Genomic DNA, 21902 nt, shown 5'->3' with positions numbered 1-21902 from the left:
CAAAAATCATATCAAACCTTTATTTGAACATAGGAGATAACAAAAGCTATAAATATACTCAGATAACAGCTATTTATCTTGCTCAACAACAAATCACTGCACTTCTAAAAAAATGACATATGAAGAGGAGCGACACTGTTATCAGGAAGTGTATTTATTGCAGCAGAAATAACAATGCAGTGAGTTTTTTTTCCCATTAGAAAACATTTACCATAACTTCCTTCAAAGTTTTGAGTTATGAGAATACAATTGTTATGCACAGTCTAATTTAAGCTGAATGTCAATTACAGAATTTTTTTAATATGTAGGTGAAAATCTGAAACCACTTCTACATTAGACGTTTACAAGAAATGTCAACAGAAACCTGTCACTGTTATATGTGGGTGCTGTTATTCTGGAGTCTCCGTTGCTCTATGTACTAAGGTGTTTTCTCAGCTTTTATTTAAGGTGTGTAACATACAGTTTGATGTTCTTTGCCTCTTGAACAACTTTGCAGCACAAACTATCTTCCAGTAAAGTGTGCCACATTAAATTCAGCTCATCAACTTAAATATGCATTAAAATAAATGAACACTTAATTCGCCAATAATATTGATGGACACAACTCTCTGTGAAAAGCCAGTTTCGTTAGCAACTAACTTATGTGTATTACCCTCGTTACTGAGGGTGACCGAGCTTCTGCAGTTTTCTTCATTGTGTAGGCCATGATATAGAGACAGCATATTTTTATATATGTAAATATTTTTTATGTTATGTATAGTTATTACTTTTAGAGAAACTGATTAGCCATAATCATAAAAAATTTACAAAAATAAACATCTGAAACATCAATTGTGATAAATCAGTGTATGCATTTTTGGATTGAAGGCCTGAAATAAATAAACTTTTTGATAATATTCAAATTAATTTAAATTCACCTCTAAATGTCTTAGAAACAAACTGTGATGCTGATCATCTCTACCACAAAGCGATCAACACAGTTGCTGTCATAGAAACAACCAGCAGCAGCCCTCCATAAATAGAAACGGCTCCTTCCTTCAACAGGCATTGCTCATACTTCTCAAAGTCTACTTCTCTTGCTGCACATACATGGTCAACACGGCAGTCGCCGTCACACTCTGTCAGGTCATAGCTGACAGAGTTGAACTCGTAGTACTTCTGCAGGTAGCAGCGATCAGCCGCTATGCGTTCCAGAACTTGGTGCATGGAGCCTGGAGAAGCATCGGGTACTCTGAAGCTCTCTGTCAGGCGGTACTCTTTCTCCCAGCGTTCTGTGTCTGCATTGGCATGTGTGAGGTTCAGATAATATGTCACCACATCCTGTTCACACAATGGGGTTGAAAGACAACACGAAACAGAACATTAAGAGTGAGAAGTATTATTTTTCTGGAGCGTTTATAAACTCCTAACATAAAAACAGTGTCACCTGCAAGCTATGGCTCCCATTGAAAAGATTTTATGAGAGAGCATTACTTACTTCCACTAGCAATGTTTCAGTGTCATATTCAAAAACACGAATCCCGGGGTTGTTCGCTCCGTCCTTGACACCAGGAAGTGTTGTTTCCCACGGTGTGATGCCTGGGCTCAGAAACATTGCATTTATGGGCAAGCCTGTGGAAACAGAATTCAAGTCTAACAGTTGCAAAGAAATACAATTTCAACCGCAGTTGTGAAACACTTTGATGTACCTTCTGTGGTGTAGAACATGCGAAAGCTGTCAGTATGATGGTGGCCAAAGAACTGCCCGATTATTACCGAATGATGCTTCTGAATCAATTCCAAATATCTTGTGTTAAACTTTTGTGTGAACCATGATATACTTCTTTTCTTCTCAAAGAAACCTGGAGGAACATGACCAATGATGTAGACCTGAGAAAGTAAACCAAATAAAGTCAGCTCAAATAATCTGTTTAGTTTTCTTTATTCATGTTAAAATTAAAACAACAAAAGAGGTTTAATATTTCAAACGTGGCCATTTTTACACATTGCTTAGTCATGTGAAAAAATTATTAAGAAATGTTCATGTAATTTTTATCTCTGGAAGAGAAAGTGATTAACTTACAGGTAAATCCCTCAAATGTCATTCTTTAAAGAAAATATATCAACAGAAATGTCCATCCTGCCCACTAATAACTAGTGCTACTCCATGCATCCACATTTTTAGTGTGGGTATTAAATTTTAGCAGGTTCTGTTTTTTCACGACTGTTTATAAAGATTTCCTTGCTTGCATGTACAATGTCACACTTTATACCTTCTCTTTGTTGTTGCTGGCTGCTGTAAGAGTCTGATCCAACCAGCTAAACTGACCTGCTGGATCTTCATCATTCATGGTCTCCTTGTTCTGATAGTAGTAGAGGTTGGTGTTGAGGACCAACACTCTGTAACCTGCTCGGTTCAGGAGTTTTTCTGTGTAATATCCACCTAATGGAAAAATATGTACAGTATATTTCATTGCCTAGTTTTGCTATGAGCCGAACAGTTGTTAACATTACAAACTGATCTTTGGAGAACAAATATGCAAGAGTCACCATTTCTAAATGTTTCTTTGGAGTCTGCCTCCAGCCAACCACACCACATTTCTGCTATTTTGTCATAGATGGAGTTTGGGCCTGGAGGAAGTTGACTCTTGGGGTGGTAGTCATGGTTCCCCAGTGCAGAGTACACTTTTGTATCTGTAAAATGCACATGATCAAAACATTTCATTTATTAGATTAAACGTGTAGATATTGGTGTTAAATTGTTTTCTAATGATGTCTTACATGGAAACACCTCAGTTATGATCTGAGTGAGATTGCCAATGATGTTTATCACCTTCTCTTCTCCTAGATCCTCATTTGGGACATGTGGTGTGTCATCTCTGTAATGTTTTAAAATAGCCACTTTAGGGATTAAAGACTCAAAAAGAGGGAACTGGTTGTTTCAATTAAAAAATACAGTGATGGTTTCTGGAATCGGTCAGGTGATGTTAGATAGATAAATTAGTTCATTATTGCTTTCTGGTATGTCTGCTAAGGGCGGGATTGGTAGCCCAACTGTGTTATACACGTCGTAGGCAATCTTAAAAAAAAGAAAAGTAAAACAAACACAACTGCATTAAGTTTGGTATTCAATGTCGTGATTCACAGATTATTTTCGTTTTTGCAGTTTATTTTTAAAATCTAGACCAGAGAAGCGGAACCTGCAGCTCTGGAGCCACAAGTGGCTCTTTATAACTCTGGCTAAGAAGATGAAGAACAACTAATATTTATAAATACAGATGCAATAACAACAAAATGCAGGTTTTGCATTTGCTAAGCAATGTCAGTCTTTTTCTTGGCATTAGTTTGGAAATGTGGTTTTATATTTTCCCCCACAATTTTCAACAAAGATCAAGAAGACAATGTCTCAATCTTCTTTGGTCAATATTGGTTTTAATTTTATTTTAATACCAAAGAAGAAAAAAAACTTTACTCTTCAAAAATTGACATCAAATCTCCTACAGTAGGTATTTATCAAAAATAAGAAGTTTTTTTTTTTTTTTTTTCAAAAGGTCTTGAAGCATGTGGCTCTAAACTTGGTTTTTAACGGCACTGAGGCTAAAATTGGCTCCAGAATCATTTGTCTAGACTACTTTTGAGATTTCTATCTGTCTGTCTTTCTATTACCTATTTGCTATTTTGGTTCTCATTGGCTCTTATAATGAGAAACAATGAGAACCAAAATAGGTGTTGAGGTGGAAGGGGGGCTGCAGGAGGACATGTTAGCCCTGGACAAAGTTCATGCAAAAACAGCCACTGCCAATATATTTGGAAAAGCAAAATGATGGCATATGGTTTTCATTTAGTTGCAGGGCAATGATGAATCATAAGTTACATATTTTCCTTTACTGTTTTGTAAAAAGGGAAACTTAAGTCGTGTTTCCTTTTATAGTCCTTCGGGTTAATCAGATTTAACCAGAAAGATGAATCCAGTTTTTCATCACAGCAGACCGATACATGGCCTACCCTGTCCACACAATGAAGTCTGGGTCTGGCAGAATCCTCTTCATGGCGTAGACCGAGGAGTTGATCAGGTGCCATGGCGCGTCACAGGCATAGGCTCCAAATTTACCAGCACTGAGAGCTGGACGTTTACCGCTGGATGCGCACACTAGCTCCGGGTTATCCGTTAGTTTGTACGTCGGGTCCCAGTGCAAATCCGTGATATGCCAAAACCTCCCTGGATAAAACCAGCGCGTAATTACGCACAGTAAGTCACCTCTTCAAAGGTAATCTGATACCGGAGAGATTTAAGAAATAACTTTACTATACCTGACAGTGCAAGAACCTCTCCAAAGAATAGACAAGATAAAAGCAACCTTACAAGAGACATGTTGGACACCTTGACAACGGGAAACGTTCGTCAAAAGCAAAGGAGAGGATTAAAAGGCAAGTGTTTAAAGGGCAAAGGACGATAAGATATCTGGAGCTAAACACGTCGTCACCTTGACGTTTATCGCCAAATATCTCATAAAATTCCTGCAGATGAAAAATAAACACGAGCATAAACACTGATCACTTCTCGTATGCCAGTTCAGAAGTAATTATTAAAGTAATCCAAACACTAAACAGTATATGGAACGAATGGGAGAAGGAACTGCCAGGAAAGGCATTCATACAAAAACTATTTTTATGTGGGCTAAACATATCCAGATACTGCCAGTTAAATAAGATCATGCTTCAGTCTACAAAAAAGAAGTATCCAGAGTACAAGTTGTATATCATCTGTGTATTACATGAGGCTTTAGGTTTATTTTTTTTCTTTGAATTATGAGAAAATATGAAAAATAATTTTGATTCACAAATTCATTTAAACTATGTCCATACCAAACATATGCTTACTGAACAAAGAGAGATATGGTCAATTGTTTGTTGATAATGTATGTGGTTATGAACTGAGAATGAAAATTCTCAGTAATTTGGGATTTTTATTGTCAGCAAGCTATCACCAAAATAAACAGAAACACGTGACAAATGTTTCTGATTGTGAAACTAGATTACATATTTTATGACTTCAACTACCAAAATAAGTTACATTTTTCAATGACATTCTAATTACTGAGAAGCACATAACTAGATGGCATAAATGGGATTATTCCAAATAGTGGCTCCTGTGTCGCGTTCATAGTACAGTCCTTTTTAATATCGCTTATTCCAGAGCAAAACTATGGACAGTGAGATGATTAGAACTGAAGTGAGATCAAGTACAAAGATCGTTATTGTAACAATGTCAGCGGCAATTTTTTTTTATTTTTATTTTTTTGATAGTCCATCCCGCATTTAGTAGGATGAGAATTTGCTAAAACTCATTTTTAAATTCTAGGATTCTGAATTTTGTAACACTATTTTATTTTGTCTTATTTAGTTGGGAATTTAAATATTTCCAACTAAATATTCATTGGCGGAAATCATAACCTACAAGATGTGCAGAGCATACCCAATATTTACAGCAGTGAACGCTGCCTTGTGGTATAATTTTCCCTGATGTTTGTCTGCGAGGTTTCAATACCAAATGATAAGTCCTTCTTCCTACAAAACCACTAAGTAAAAATACCCAACAAGCCTTATGTATATAATAACGTCAGTGGTTACCTTCTTAACGAGACAATATGAAAATATATGATATAAAGTTTGCCTAGCAAGCAAATATCGGGGCGATAATATACCCACATTCACTCCAGTTTCGCGGGATTTTAGGGTGTGCGCATGCGTCTTGCCTAAAGTTTAGCGCGGGTACACACAAGAAGGATAACAGCTGCTAATCCCCGCTGACTACCTTGTTTAGCAAAGTTTACAACGTTCACATTAGTTTTTAATACGTTATATCCGTAGTGCCAGTATGTGGAATCAGGGTGAGTTCACTTTCCACGCTATTCTGTGTATTTTAAAGCGGACATTATTTTCTTGGTGCTTTCTCCCTAGGCTAACGTTAGCTCAACAACCGTGTTGTTTTGTTGTTAATGAAGCGATTATTGGTGAAAGTTGAATCCGGTTTTCTTGGAATTAAGGTGGATATGAAATAAGCGCCCACTCTTTTGTACTTCCAGGAGGATACAGCGAGTCTGGGATGGTGGGGGGCTACACTCAGTCCCCTGGAGGCTTTGCATCCCCTTCCCTATCCCAGGGAGGAGAGAAGAAAGGGGTGAGTGATTATGTGATGATAATGTTAGAGTGTAAAATGTAGTGGTTATGAAATCTATTACTATAAAAAATTGAGTTAGTGTTTTGTAATTTGTTACTGCTACCTAACCTAACCTGCTCCTGTTCCCTTTTGTGCTTGTCTTTTCTTCCTATTGATGTCTTTTCAGCACACTATGTTGAAGAATATAGATGTTAATAGACTGAAAACTGAATTACAGGACCTTAAATACATTTCTATTTTTTAATTTATCATCAAATTAGAGGACCCGGGCCACACAAATAATCCCCTGCACAGTGTCCCAGCTGATGTCCGCCTCGCAGGTTGATGAGGTTTTCAGAGTGGGAGATGTGGAAGTGACACAGGTACGCTGAGGAAAAACAGGGTGTGAATCTACATGTCGCAGATTAATGTTCCCGACAAAAGAGGCTGCTATTGTTTGAATGACCAGGTTTTCCTTGAAAAATCTAGATTTTAATATGTAATTGGTACTGTAACATAAAATCCATCCACATTTTCTATTGCATCTATCAATCAACCAGTTTAGTCCAAGCTATTTATTTTCTTTGTTGGCACTGATTGGATATTATTTTTAAAATTTTTTATTAATCTTTAATCTTATTAAATGCATCAAAACCAATGCATTGTTTTGAATTTATTCAAAATCAAATCAACATTATTTGGATAAATTTTGGTCCTTAAAGGTGTAATTCCTTGAAAACTAATACCACTGTTAGCGGTTGTTTATTTTATTGTTTGTCATTTTCATGGTTTGGTCCTTGCCATTCAAGATTGGAATTAGCAGGTCAGACCTAAAAAACAAACAAACAAAAAGGATATCATAATTGTCCATCAAACATTTGATCAGTTAATTTTTATTGATAATGTAAAGAACCTGAAAACTCTAGAAAATGTCAGCTTCTTTAGCAACCAAAATCAGCTATTTTCTTTGCCAAAATAGCTATTAGGCAGCACGGGTGATGGCTGCCTAATAGCATAAACTTCTGTATTATCAGTGTTGATCAGTGATCATTATAAAAAAACTTTGGTCTCAGACATCCACTTGGTCTTCTGAAGAACAAGAAATTGTAATATTTTTGAAACAAATATTTTTATTTCTGTGCTTTAGTCAACAGTACATAACACACAAACGCATAAATATGAGTCTATATCTTTATTTTTTTGTGCGTTTTAATGATTGTTTTTTGTATGTTTGTTCTAGGTCACCATTGTGGGCATCATTAGAAGTACAGACAAATCTATGACCAATATCCAGTACAAGGTGGACGACATGACTGGCGCTCCTATGGACGTGAAGCAGTGGGTAGACACAGAGGTATGCGGTTGATGTTTGTTGAGAAGTTTATATTTGCTCATCATCAGCATGACCATTCAGTGTTGGTGAAAATAATAGAGACAATGTACAACCCTGGAGCAGATTTGTATGTATTTATTCACATTTGCATAGTTTGTATTGTGTTTTGAATGTTGTAGCTATTGTATTTATCTTTCATAAATACAAAAAAGATACACTTGTGTCCTTATATGACTTATGATCAATATTTTGCATTATAGTACAGTTGAAAATGTTGAAAGTTATAAAGCTTTACTCAGTAGAGATGCTGAAGTCAGAAGTAGCCTTCTAACTTCTTTCTGTTGGACTCAAAGTTTTGTTCATTCAAGCTTTCATAGCCTCATCACCACCAATCAAAATGTGAGGTTTGGGCTAATTTGTGAGCTTGTTATCAGCTGCTTTTCCTATTGTGAAGCTAATGGGTCCATGTACATTTAGGCAACAAAAACAATATGTAGAAAAATAAATAGCACTGGCATGAAAGCAATGCATCGGGCTACAATGTCAACCATTGCTGCAATGAGTTCTCTATTTTGTCCATTAGGTAATGATTGCTTGGAAGAGTTCATACACTTGGTTGCTAGTTGTGTTGCTTGATTTTTGTTTCATATTTTAAATATTGGGTACAGTTTCTTCCTTTTTCAAACAAAATGTGTTACTTTGGCCATAAGTGTCGCTGTTTTTGTTTGAGTGTTAACTTTTGAAAATGTGGAGTGTGAGTTTGCAGCTATATAGAAACAAGAAAGAAAAACTGTCAGGGATTTTACATTTAGCACTATGTACACACACACACACACAGGTATATGTACACACAGTTGTATGTCGTGACAAGAAACTTGGCTAACAACATCAAATTGTCTGGGCAGAAATTAACTGACCAATTAAAAATTTAGAAAAAAATGTAGTCGTAACAACAACAACAAAGAATTAAGCAACCAAACAAACTAACCACTGTAAACCTTTAATATTAGGAAATAATAATTCTACCCATATGTTTTAAAAAGAATAGGCAAACATACTTTTTTTTTCTTGGCCATTTTTATTGCGCCCCGGAACTGCTGGCACCTTAAGCAGTACAGGCATTTGTCTGTACTGCGTAAGCCATACAGACAGGCCGGCTATGGTTTCACCATAACCGGCCACCAATGAATCTCTACCTTTGAGTTTTCTGTCAGTAAAGCTAATATTTAACCAAATACCATTAACTTGTCATCAAGAAGGTTCGTGCATCACTGTTGCAGATAGAGGAGCTTTACTGAACTTTATAAATTGCTCTCAAACATCAGAGTTTAGCGTTAGCACAGCTAGCATCTGTCTGTCTTCTTGCCTCATAGGGAAGATACTTAAAACTAGTGTTTTGTACACAACTCTTTTGTTAGTCTTGTCCACTAAGAAGGTTGCATATGTTTTATTGTTTGTTTTTCCGAATAACTCATGTTGGCAGAAGTTAAAACGTCCAGCAGCAACTTATTGGTTTGATCAGATGGGTAGCTACAGGGAGGGGAGGGCCTTAGTGTCTCTGTTATTGATCTTCTGCAGCAGAAAGAAGTGCAGCAATTTGGTCAAATGAGTATCTTTGAATATTTATATTGTTAAATAATCTATTTAAATAGATTATTTTTTCCTGCAAAAAATCTTGTTTTCTTCAGTTCTATTTAACCTTTTTTTCATTATATATATATATATATCTAGGACCCGAGTGTGGACAGCACAGTGTTGCCCCCAGGAACCTATGTGAAAGTGTCAGGAAATCTGCGCTCCTTTCAGGTAAACAAGTTTGACCTTAAAAATGTAACCTTGTATGGCCAGGTAAGAGGTTTCAGAAGTTTATTTAAATATAGAAGAAGTCTTTGTCATGTCTATTTTATATGAGGAAGCTGCTGCTGCTGTTTTATAACGATGTGAATTCATCCAAACTAAAGGTTGTTGTTTTTTTTATTCTTCCTCAAGAACCACAGATCTGTTGTGGCATTTAGCGTCAGGCCCCTGGAGGACATGAATGAAATTACGTCGCACATTCTGGAGGTTGTCCATGCACACATGGCGCTCAGCAAACCTCAAACCATGGTGAGAAACTGCCTGCTTATCCCAACTGACTTATCTTTTACTAAAAATTGAGAATAAGGAAATACGGTTCAGTTTATATGTGTTGCAGCTTTGTTTGATTTCCTCATTTAAGTAAATACTCAGAAACCCTGTGAGATCAGTTTGTTGTTTTATGAAGTGCACTCAAGTGGAATCTCTACTTTTAGAAACTGAAGATGTTTATTAAAAGCCGAGTGACTGTGGTTTAGCTTCTGCCTTGGTCGCAATTCAGAGAAAAACGACCTGAATTTTAACACAAGAACTGAGATATGTGGTGTTTGAGTTTCTAAGTACATATGACTATCATCTTCAACATGGGTATAGCATTGACTTGCAAAAGTTTTCAGATCTCTCAAACTTCATGGGTTCTGATGTTTTAACTACTGTGCATAAATTTAATTAGAGCAATGTGGTAGACCAACTAAAGGTAGCAAATAATTGTGGAGTGGAAAAAAAAGATGCACTCTTCACATTTTTTTTTCTTGTGGTATAGCATGCATTATTATTCAGTCCTATTTACTCTGATACCCCTAAATCAAATTAAGTGCAACCATTTTAATCTCTGTATAAATATAGATATTCCACTGATGTTTTTAGCCATTTTTCCACCAGAATTGAATGGTTAATTTAGCATGATTCAGAGAAGCCTTCAACATAGTGGTGGTAACTGTGGAGGGGGTCCAAGGATCCTCAGCTACCATAAAGCTAAAACCAGAAGCAAAGATTCCTGCAGAAAAACAACCCCAAGTAGACAGAGTTAAAATGGAACAGATAAGATCAAACTGTATTCATACAGTGTGTTGGAATGACCTAGCCAAAGTCCAGAGCTAAAACATTTGAGAATCTTGACAAGACACACTGATGCTCTCTAGCTGTGTGTTGTGATTATATACACACAACCTATATGGACTTATTTATTAATCAGGTGATATCTGATCATAATCGGTTGCAAAAGGTTTAATGTGACAACCTTTAAAACCTTTTATCTTTTTCCTTCCTGTTCACAAATATGCACTGGTTCATGTTTGCTGGTCTGTTGCAAAAAATAAATTAATAAATTAACTGGGTTGTAGTTTTACAACATATGCAAAAGTATTTGTTGACTTCAAGACATGAACAGATTTGGTTGGTTACTTCCATGGTTTTTTTTTTGTGCAAATTTGGCCTTGTTCTAAAATCAAAACATGGAAGTTATATTTTTCATACGTAGTAGAACACTTTGTAGAATTTGTTCCACAGGTTTTTAGTAATAAACACATCATTAAGGAATTCAATTGCCCTCAAGTCTCTCTTGTATCAATTGATAATTGCATTTTAGGACTTGCTGCAGATTAAGGAAAAAAACCCATCAGTACCACTTCTGTTTTATCTCCAACAGCCAGGTATTGGTGGAGGAATGGCTGTAAACAGCATGCCAATGCTCCAACAAGGCCCGGGGATGACCGCAGGGAGCTACACAGGCACCAATGAGAACCCATTAATGGTCATTAATGGGTTAAGTGGGAATCAGAACCAGGTTGGTCTAAATAAGGAACAAAGTGTTTGCAATCATTTCAACCTAATAAACTTTCATATTTCTTTCATCTTTTATTTCTTTTGTTCCAGCTACATTTTTTAAGCTTGGTTAATACATAAATGTTCTTTTTTCCCCCCTCTCACAAGGTGCTGAGTTTGATAAAAGGCTGTCCAGACCCTCAAGGTATTAGCATTCAGGATCTGAAGCAAAGGCTCAGCGGCATCAGTCTTGCAGTGATCAAGTAAGATACATTTTGCTTATAGTTTCTGTAAAAATGTAATCGAACATAAATGTAGCATTGTGATTTTCTGTTGAGAATAACCAAGCTAGATAACTTAAATATTTAATTTTAGTCATCACTAGACAGACTTGTCTTTTTTTTTTTTTTTTTTTTCAATATCACAGAACTGCAATAGTAGAAAAAAACACCTCTTGAGGAAATATCTAGCTTTCTTGGTACTTCCTAGCAAAGTAAACCAACTTTTATGTTGATTTTTTTCAAAATGTAATTTTAAATAAATGAGTTGAGGATCTTAAGTTGACCTACGGTCAACTTATTTGAAAGAAGCACTTAAAGTGGTTTTATGAAAAGTTACTGTTTCTTAAATATTTAGGTTCATAATCTGAAAAGTTTTTTTTTCTACTAAATAAGCTTCTTATAAAATATGTTCAGTTAAAACTTCAGTGATTTGATTTCAGTGATATTTTTGTATTTTAAACGGTTAACTTCTTACATCCTCCTTCCTTTTGAATTAGATTAAAAATTACTATCCAAAATTATTTTTTCTTTTTTTTTGTTGGTGATGACTTCAAATGTCTCTTTGATCTAACAGACAAGCAGTGGAATTCCTGAGTAATGAAGGCCACATCTTTTCAACTATAGACGAGGATCACTACAAATCAACAGACAACGACGACTAACCCACTTGGGCAGCACTTAAGGAGTTAAATATCTGAATTTAAGCTGTTGGCTTGATTAGTAAAGAGTTAAAAACTGCAAGTGCCTGACGCCTTTAGCAATGAATAAGTAAGTGAAACCTTGTCGTCATTTATTTTGAGGTACTCTGGCCAATGTTTGAAGAAAATGGGGTTTGAGGAAACGTTTGGTTTCACATCCTGTTTTCCACGGGGCTCACTTCTGCTTCTGTGCAAGTCATAAAAAGAGACCATATATGTTTCTTTTTTTATATGTTCTGAAGTACTGACCCTCATCCCCCTGTAAAACAATTTTTACTTTAAATAATTTGAAACGTATGTACTTTAACATCTAAAATTCATGTTTGATAAAATTAAAGATTCTACCAAAAGACTTTGCTTTCTTGATTATTTTTATTACTTTTTCTTGACATTTTAAAAGTGAAAGAGAAGACACAAATATACTTTTCACCATTTTATTGCATTGATTGTTCTACTTTATGCATTTCATGACAATTTTTGTTTTGTGCAAATGCATTACATTTTAAATGGTAGCTTTAAAGTAGATTCTCTACTTCAGCCTGAACCGCAACATGAATTTGTATCTCAGGATCACAGAAGTTGTAGTGAAGCACATTTTAACAGTTTCCAAAAGCCATCTGGACCCCAGTGCACTCACTGACATTTTTCTTTGCAGCTTAATAATATTTAATCAAAACCAAATGCAGAGTTTTAAAATGTCTTTATAGATGCTTGTGGTTGGGGGAAGAGTTGGAACTTTCTGAAGTGGTTTAGTTTGGCTCCCATCGACTACTTTCTGTGTAGTTTGCATAGCCACAGTAGCACAATGACATACATACACAAAAAATGCCTTTTCTGGCACGTACAACCCTTACCTACCTCAATGAGTCATAGCAGTTTGCATTTTAAAAGAGGAAGCTATTGCCTTCAATATATAATTGTTTTTTACGTTTTGGAGGTGCTATGCAAAAAATGCCCTATATACAATAGATAATTGCTTAGTATTGCACTATAAATACAGGATCTGTACATGTAAATACAAAAGTCATCCCGACATAAACACAGAGGAAAAAAATCCCCTAAAAGTTTTTTGAAACACATGGATAATATTAGTTTGTGAGTGTAGTAATCATGACTGCTACTATTATTATTACTACTATTATGTATTTCGCAGGAGACTCTTGGACTCATACAAAAAGGAAAGCTACAAGTTTTTTGTTTCTTTTAAGTAAGCACCACACCCAAATAGAGGAAGTTTTGCTCTTCTTATTTTTTTCTTGTGGGAAAAACTAATAAAAACTGAGTATTCCAAGTACCACTAACCTGTGAAACATCTTAAAACTATTCTAGGAAAGTAATTATAATTTTAGTATGAATTCTATGAAAATGTCTATGCCTCTTTAGTGCAGAAAACAATGTTGAAAATAATGTTGAAATATGCTTCATATCCAAATACAGCCAAAACAAAGACATTGAAGCTCAGTCTTGGTCAGCTTCTTCTTATTGACGTTTTGACATCAAAAACGTCTGAAGCAACTTTTCAAACACAATGTCACTTTGCTTAGACGTCGTCTGTTCCATGAAACATTACTCGGAGGCTGCATGTTTGCAGGATGTGGTCTAACTGTGAATTTTCTATTTACTGAAAAGCCAGTATTTCCAAGTTCAAGGTTGTAAAAGTAAATTGTCTTCTGAAGTCTGAATCACGGTTTGTACAGTTGGAGATTTCACAACAACCTAGGCTTCAAAGTCCAATATGGCTGCTATGTGCTTAGAACCTACATGATATCTGCGCTTCTGGCTGTTTTCATCTAAACAATTTACTTTCTTCCAACACTGCAACTTTTATTAGAGAATATCTAGTTACAATTTAATTCAAAATATTCAAAGAACAATTTTTATTGCCTTGTATTTTTCATAGCAGTTGGCCTGGTCAGTGAAGACCGCATGAACACCAGAACTTACTTCTTCATTCACTTCAGCTTCTTATGGAGTTTCTTAAAATGTCTTGCACAATGACTGCTTTCTAAGTAGTTTTGACTGAAGCAAAGAATGACATACTTAAGTGGTTCACTTTTTTGCTGCTTGTGTCTGTTATATTTTCACCACAGTTCAGCTAACAATGGCTAATTCTGTTCATATTTATTTCCAGGCCTGGCAGAAGTGTGAAATCTTTGTCCTGCATTTTGCTCCCTTTAAAGACCCAAACTAAATCCTGATTGAGACCTACAGAAGATCCATTTGAGGATCTGTTGCAAAACTCAAAAACAGTCCCGTCCAATCTGACTGAGAGGAATAGGCATAAATGTCAGTCTCTAGATATGCCAAGCTGGTAGAGAATACTGCAAAAGATTTGCAGCTGTAAATGTAGGGGAACGTGAATCTTTTAAATATTAATTCTGTGACTAAATACAAACGCATGCCACACTTTTCAGATTATTATTTGCAAAAGAAACCAACTGTTTCTTTTTTCTCAAACTCTCGACAGTTACTCTTTTGATTGGAAAGTCACATGCTTTGGGGTTGCAAAGTGTAACAAAACTATGACACCATTAGTTTTTCAAAACAATAAATATTCAATACCTATATGTCTTAAGTAGCCCTGAAATGTCTGAAAGTAAATGTCTGCAGATACCACTGGTATCTGTACATCAGTTTGAGAACTGTAGGTAACCACCATACACAGCTGTAGGTTTTTGCAGCTGCAGACCTTAATATCACAGAGTACGTTTGGGTTGCCTCAAGACTCCGTGTCTGAACACTATTCAGACACAGTGTCTCTGAATAATGTTAACTAATAACTGCTGCAATGCAAATATACACAAGATCATTAAGAACTACTTAGGATGTAAGTGCAGTGACTGGCAACTAATAAGAGAATATAAAAGTGTTTCAAAGCAACAACCTTGTTCCCTATAACAATGATGAAGCAAATCATTTTTGACAGGAGGATACAACAAAGCAGAAATGGCCAATACGTTCAAAGAACAACCACATAAATTTGGCACGACACCCCAGAACCCTACAAGATTTTGCAGAAATAAAGAACTCAGAGAAAATTGCCCATCCTTCACTATTGCCCCATCAAAAACAGCGAGGGAAATTTGCTTTGCTTTGACACTTTCCTAATATACCAGATACCCGTGGACTTCTGAAGGTACCCATTAACTACATTTGATTTCCTCACAAATCCCACATTTTCTAAAACTTGCTGTGCTCCCCACATGGTTTGAAGATCATTTCTCTCTATATGAATGGGTGTACTATCCGCTTAAAGACAACAAAGCAATCAGGAGAATATTATTTGTAACAATGCTTGGTAAGTGCTACTGTTGGTCTCATAATAGCTTCCTTGTGGGTGGCATGTATGCTGTCAGAACCAGCGGTGATGTCTGCAGCAGTTTAAATTATAGTAGCTTGTTTGTTGACTCAAACCACTGGTCTGTGCCTTATCTTCCCCATGAAGCAGTGAAATGTGGTGTCTGTTCCTCACTGACCCACATTTGATAAATAATTACCACCAAAGACTGAGGATAACTAATAAAAGCTGCATTTGTGGAGTTACTCAGATGCGGCCAAAACGTAGCACTCTTAGACTTTCTTGGATTCTTACACTCACCACGGCTGATAGCACATCAATGTGACATTCAAAATTTACCTTGCTACCTAATATATATCAAGTGCAAATGATGAAGAGATATTCAGCTATTGGTGGTTAGAGGAAAAAAACTCTAGCCTCACTCCAAATGAGTCTGCTGTGAAATAGGATCGTACTGGTATAAAGTTTTTCATTGGTGTAATAAAGAGGTAATTCAGGGAGCAGTCTTGCTGACCATATGAGAAAAGCAATTTTAACACAAGTACTTTCTCAACAGTGGTCATCACTGTAATAATAAATTTTTACTATGTACTAGTAATAAAAGGCTGAAGGCTAAGATCGCATCATTTGAAAGGTCATGAACAATGCAGAGGCCTCCACTCTTCTAATTTAGTCACTTAAACTCAGCACTCCCTCCCTACCTCAGATCTAGCTCAGAGTAATGTTTGCAAAATAGGACTTTCTTTTTAATAGAACATCACGTTTTCTTGAGCTGTCTTAACTACAGCCACCAAAGTCTCATCCACGGTTTCATAGTCATGGTCACTTTCCACGTCTGCAGCCACATCACACACATGGTCTGGAAAAGAAAACAAAATGGATATTTTAATCAAAGAGAATAATTCACTAAATACCTTTTCATCTCCATCCATCTTATTGTAAAATGTTATTGCTCTTTCTACATGTGCTCAAAGAAAACTAAATGCATTCTATTTATCTGAAGAGCTTTGAATAATCAAGCCGAAAGTTTTTCTGTACTTCTGACAAGATGGTAGAGGCTGTCCATGACCCTGTTCAAATGTTCCATTTTTTGTGAAATCAAGACATTAGATATTGATTAATCATTACAAAATTATTCGCATCTTTAATGTATATATTGAAGTATAAAAAGAATAAAAAATAAAACACTACAGTAACCCAGTTGCACAGTTAGCATTCAGTCTTCTTGAGTTTACATCTGCTAACATTTTAAGTTAATTTCCTGTCGGTTTCACTACATTATATATTCAAAGAGAAGGCAGTCACTGTTACAAAAACTGTACATCTCTCCAAAACTGAGGAAAAGAAGAGACTGAAACTGGTCAAGTAAATGAGAGCAACACAGAATAAGCTGCAGCATCTTCTGGCAGGTACTGGTTGAAAGAACAGTTAAAATTTCCCATAGCCTTGCTAGAGTGTGTGTGATTTGGTGTGAAGAGTCCAAACTGGACTGAAACAAGCAAAAAGAAGAAACCCCCAAAGCAAAACAAAACAAAATTTAGTATTTTCTGGTTTTTATGTGGAAAAGTTTACTTTTTCAGATGGAACTGATAGTTTTGACATGATGATTGATGTTTTAAAATTCAGATTTGATTCAAAAACATTCAAGTATACAACTTTGACCAGATAACTGCTTGAAAATAAAATATTTGCAGATGGCCAAGATTTGTCAAAAAGTTCCACAGGTCTCCTGAAGAGAGCTTTAGACAACAGTTTTTCTCACAGTCTGAGAAATATGTAGATATGTGGTTTGCACTCTTTCATTGCCATGATTTGTTATGAAACCAGAAATTTTAAATTCTTTATGACTTCACAATTAAATTTAGAGCAAATATGTTTAAATTTTAACTTGAAAATATCTCAAATATAAGAAAAAAATTCTTACCCCTTTTTAATGGTTGGTTTATCTTAACGTAAGTGTTTGGCTTGGCCTTGCTTGTGATATCTGCAGCTGAGAACTTTCGCGGTACAAGCGGAGGAGGTTCATTATTTACGCCATCCTGCATTAGAAGAGGAAGTCAGAAATCTTTTGGTTATTACAGAAAATGACTGTGACTGCAACAAAAAAAAAGAAGAAAAACAAAGTTGAAGCTTATAAAGACAAACATTACACTGAGCTTTAAAGACAAATATGAAAAATAAGGTGTACTCACTGGAGGCAGTGGAGCCGGGGGCCGTTTTTTGTTATTCAACGTCAAGTCGTTGAGCTTCTCAGTCACTACGCTTTTGTCTTTGTTTTTCTTTGGCTTGGAGGATTTCTTTGAGGATTTAGATTTTTTTTTGACTAAGTTTGATGATGACATATCTCGTTTTGGCGGTCGAGGTGGAGGAGCCTCATCTGAGTTACCCTTTTTGCGAAATTCATAAAAGAAGGTGTCTGTCATCTCACTAACCTTTTCTGTGAAACACTTGGGGAATTGGTCCCGAGGCCAAGGAAGAGCATCCTCGGTGAAAGAGACGGACAAAGAGAGCCACTGGGGGAGGAGATGGAAACAGTGGTCAGGTCTGTCTGGAAAGCTTGCCTGAATGCTTGGCTCCAGCATTGCTCCCTCTATCCTCAGACAAGGAAACGCAACTAATGGATCAGTCTCTAGTTCAGTATCTCGACTCACCACTTTGACATCCAGTGGCAAACTAAACTCCTTACCCAAATCACAGAGTTTATACTTTTTGTTTCCACCAAGAACCTCTACAAAGTGACCCTGCATGTAGAGAGGCAGTAAGACCTCCTCTTTTGCCTCTTTCTGTTTATCCTTCTCTTCTTCCTCATCCTCGTCATCTTCCTCCTCATCATCTGGTTCTTGGAGACGATGGCACAAAAGAGCCTCGACAGACTGCTTCTCCCCTTTATTGTTTTCACAAGGCAACTCCATTCTAGTACAGTCCACAATCTGTAGCCTCTCCCCAATGCTGAGGCCTGGCAGACCCTCCTCTTCGACTTCCTCACAGTTTCTTGTCACGCTCACCGTGAGGCTGTGTGTCTGTGTTGAAGCAACATACACCTCGTACACTGAGTTGAACTCTCTTGGCCTCCTCCGAAACCGTCCACCGTACTGCAAGGACACAAGAAAGTACTGCTGAGTCTTCCGGCCCTTCAAGTTGGACATCAGGACCATGGGCGTAGTTCCTTTCTTGTGCAAAATCAGGTTGGTGCTCTTGACCAGCCCTGGCAGCCATGCGCACTTGAAAAAAGAGCGGCTCTCTGGTTCCTCTAATATCTCTGCCACCACAGGAAATGATTCGTCTGGCTGAGACAGGACCTCTGTCAGGTTTAGAGGCGTCACAAAGTTTGCGTCTTTACACACATCAGTGACATCGACCACATCCACCTCCAGGCTAGATGGAAACCTTAGTACATTCTTCCTCACTGTGCAAATGAGAGAAAATACAAAGAAGAGGCAGACAATTCATGAAGTGAATCAGAAAACACCTCTTTTCTTTTTCAGTATTAGAACTGAACATTTTTGTATAAATATTTCCATTTACTGCCCTTAACATTTTAAGGAATGAAATATTATAAGCAAAATAAACAATTGCAACTAAATGTATATAAAATATATAAGTATATTCTATTTTCCTTATTATTTTTCATTGAATCAGACTAAACCTTTCATGTTTTTTGTCAATTAGGATGACCAGAATTATTTCTATTTGCTGAATGTCAGAATAATGTTAGATATAATTATTTCAGCTGGTTTCAGCTGTACCTAGGAGGGTAGAAAATTGTAGAATGATTGCAATGGAGAGTTGCAGTGAGAACTCTGTCACCTCCAGCTCAGCATCCTGAAATTTAAACAGTGCTTCTGTCTACAAACCACATATTAGAGCAGGTTACACTCCTATGTTGTAGTATTTCCTTTTCCACCTTCAGGCTATCCCATTGTCATGTATGTTACTCCTGTCCTGACACTTGCCTCCACCCAATCCACCCTGTCGGCAATCTCTTCTTCACCACTGTTTTGAACGGTCAGCTGTTTTTGATGATAGACCCCAGCTACGTGAACTCATCCACTTTCACTACTTCTGCTCCTTCCAGCTTCAACTTCCAGGCCCTTATTCACACACAAATATTCTTCTGCCTTGATAACTTCTTGACTCTTCTTCCTCTTCTCTCTTAGCACACCTGCATTTCTCTTGTTCTTCTTCATTTCCTCTCTACTTTTACCTGAATCATGATGTCACCTGCAACCATCTTGGTCCACAGAGCTTCCTGTCTGACCTCATCTATCAACTTATTCATCACCACTGCAAACAAGAGGAGAGCTAATGCAACCCCACACCTACCTTGAACCCATCAGTGACTCCAACGCACGCCTCACCACTGTCTCACTCTCTTCACACATGTCCTGTATTATCCTACACATTTTTCTGCCACCCTGGCGTCTTCATACCATATCACAGTCCCCCTCTGGGTACCATATCATGCTTTCTCTATAGGTTCACAAAGACAAAGAGCCAAAACTGTACCTGTGGGGTATTTTCTGTGCATGAAACCATCCCCCTTTTTCCTGAACATCTCTATCAACACACTCCTCCTCCTATCATCTAGCATCTTCTCACTCTTCAGGATTCTGATAAACAAGCTGGTCAAAAACTCCCCTGCATTCTCTTCTGAACATATCAATACATTTTTATCTATGTAATGGAGACAAGTGCCTTTCCACACTTGATTGTATTCAAAGCTCTGCAGTGCTGCAGTTATTTTTCTCTTTCCTTTTCTCTCCAGACGAATCTCATCATAAATATGTAAAAAGTAAATCCATTTAAATCAAATTTTAGTTTCTATTCTCCAGTACAAAAATGTACAATTTTATAATAGGGCAAATTGTGTTGATTTTGAAGCAACCTTTTTTCTTCATGTTTAACTACGTAAAACAACAGTGAAAATAACTGAAAACGTATTAATTATTGACAAAACACTGAAATGTATGTCATTTTAAAGCAAATATTCAGTACAGAGAAGGTTATACTTACAGTTCATGATGGCCTGGATCTGATAGACTGGACTCAGGACAAGGATCCTCTCACACTTGGTGGTCTTAACAAAGCGAAATCTTCGACTGCGTAGGTAAGGCGAAGCCATGATCTCCTTCAGGGTGTAGCATTCCTCACTCTCGCATTCAGAAAATTCTCCTCGAGAAGACAGAGGAATGCACACCTCGGCTGAGGTCTCCGTTTGGCCTTTTATATGGCAACGCACCATATCCTCTTCACCTTCACGCTTCTCGACAGAAAGCACGGTCAGGGCTTTGCCGGCCCCCAGCTTCAGACTGCCGAAGGTCATCTTGGAGTGGCTGGTGAAGGTAAAAGGAAGGGAATCATCCAGGCACACAGGCCTCATACTCAACATCTCCTCGACTGATGTGTACGGCATCTGCTCAGGGACCACTTTGAACAATCCTAGAAAAATAAGACACGGCGTATGTTAATGAACAGGAAATAGATTTTAATAAGTATAGATTTTATTCAAATTATGTATTTCCAGCCAACCTGTGTGAGTGATAGGCAACTCAAATTTCTCGTTGTTAGTGACATCTTCACAGGAAACAGATTGCAGTTCAATACCAATGACCTTTATGAGATCCCCAGTAGAAAAGCACACTTCACTTCCAGAAATTTCATATATTGAACCTGACGACAAAAAAATAAGACAAGAAAAGGACAAAAGATAGGTTTAGTCAGGAAAGATTCTGTATTTTAGAATTGTTTTTGACTCATTTTTTTCCCCTTGAAACTCGTGGACATGAATTTAAAACCGCAACAAATTCTTGACTGTCGTATTTGGCAACAGTAACCAATGATCTAGAAGTAACTGAGGAAAACATACTCACATAAAGGTTTACAAAAGATTTACACTTATTTACACAACCAGACACAATCGAATCCAATCTAATCTCATGTGATAATTTATGATTGTTTAATCCTTGTACTCAATGTCAGACTTGAATTTCCCACCAATAACAAAAAAAAAATGGAATTGCTTACCTTGGAAATACACTCCAGAACAGACTTGCAAAATTTTTGGCAAACAGGTGTTTTCCAGTGAGGCGATGAATTCTTGAAGCGGCAAAGCAAGGTTGCCTGCCATTGCTGCTCACTGAGCTGCAAATAAGAAATGAAGGCAGGCAGCAAATGACGAGTGCAGCAAAAAGAGGAGCTGCACTCACAGCTCAAAACCACAAAAGTGAATGAGGAAGTTACAGGAGCTGAGCTTTTGCACAAGGTTTTTTTTTTTCATTTACTCAAGGAGACTATGTGTTATTACTTGGGCACTGTTTTATTGTAAAGATGTGGAAAAACTGGCTTTTAACATTTCGCTTTTAATTCATAATTCACTCATTCATTCATTTCACTTGTAGGGCTCCATTACTTTAAGTATTAACATACTGAAACGAGAAAAAGAGGAACATATTTAAAGAAAATATGCTTAAATTGAAAGAATAAAATCTATTTCTGTGCCTGACAAAATATACAGTAGATGAATTTATTTTGTCAA

At 36.8% G+C, this 21902-nt stretch overlaps 3 protein-coding genes across 3 annotated transcripts; 1 reads left to right on the top strand and 2 right to left on the bottom strand.

The window, feature by feature from the left end:
* Positions 1 to 51: 51 nt before the first annotated feature.
* Positions 52 to 4417, bottom strand: smpdl3b (sphingomyelin phosphodiesterase acid like 3B). Its single transcript, XM_044118025.1, has 8 exons — positions 4291 to 4417; positions 3985 to 4198; positions 2761 to 2858; positions 2530 to 2673; positions 2253 to 2422; positions 1689 to 1869; positions 1478 to 1611; positions 52 to 1320 (listed from the first exon to the last, which is right to left on the bottom strand). The coding sequence occupies exons 1-8, from the start codon at positions 4349 to 4351 to the stop codon at positions 958 to 960; spliced, it is 1365 nt and encodes a 454-aa protein (XP_043973960.1). The 5' UTR covers positions 4352 to 4417; the 3' UTR covers positions 52 to 957.
* Positions 4418 to 5669: 1252 nt separating this feature from the next.
* Positions 5670 to 12421, top strand: rpa2 (replication protein A2). The gene is made up of 9 exons (XM_044118027.1): positions 5670 to 5870; positions 6066 to 6160; positions 6421 to 6522; positions 7380 to 7493; positions 9204 to 9278; positions 9462 to 9578; positions 10975 to 11112; positions 11259 to 11353; positions 11946 to 12421. Exons 1-9 carry the CDS (start codon positions 5858 to 5860, stop codon positions 12031 to 12033), a joined length of 837 nt encoding a protein of 278 aa, XP_043973962.1. The 5' UTR covers positions 5670 to 5857; the 3' UTR covers positions 12034 to 12421.
* Positions 12422 to 12489: 68 nt separating this feature from the next.
* On the bottom strand, positions 12490 to 21519 carry themis2 (thymocyte selection associated family member 2). The gene is made up of 6 exons (XM_044118023.1): positions 21392 to 21519; positions 20897 to 21037; positions 20381 to 20806; positions 17560 to 18773; positions 17292 to 17406; positions 12490 to 16226 (listed from the first exon to the last, which is right to left on the bottom strand). The coding sequence occupies exons 1-6, from the start codon at positions 21492 to 21494 to the stop codon at positions 16114 to 16116; spliced, it is 2112 nt and encodes a 703-aa protein (XP_043973958.1). The 5' UTR covers positions 21495 to 21519; the 3' UTR covers positions 12490 to 16113.
* Positions 21520 to 21902: the final 383 nt, after the last annotated feature.

The sequence above is a fragment of the Gambusia affinis genome, linkage group LG05, assembly GCF_019740435.1.
Source record: "Gambusia affinis linkage group LG05, SWU_Gaff_1.0, whole genome shotgun sequence".
NCBI classification, from domain to species: Eukaryota; Metazoa; Chordata; class Actinopteri; order Cyprinodontiformes; family Poeciliidae; genus Gambusia; species Gambusia affinis.
Note: the sequence above shows the minus strand (reverse complement) of the source record. Positions and strands in the feature narration are given on the sequence as shown.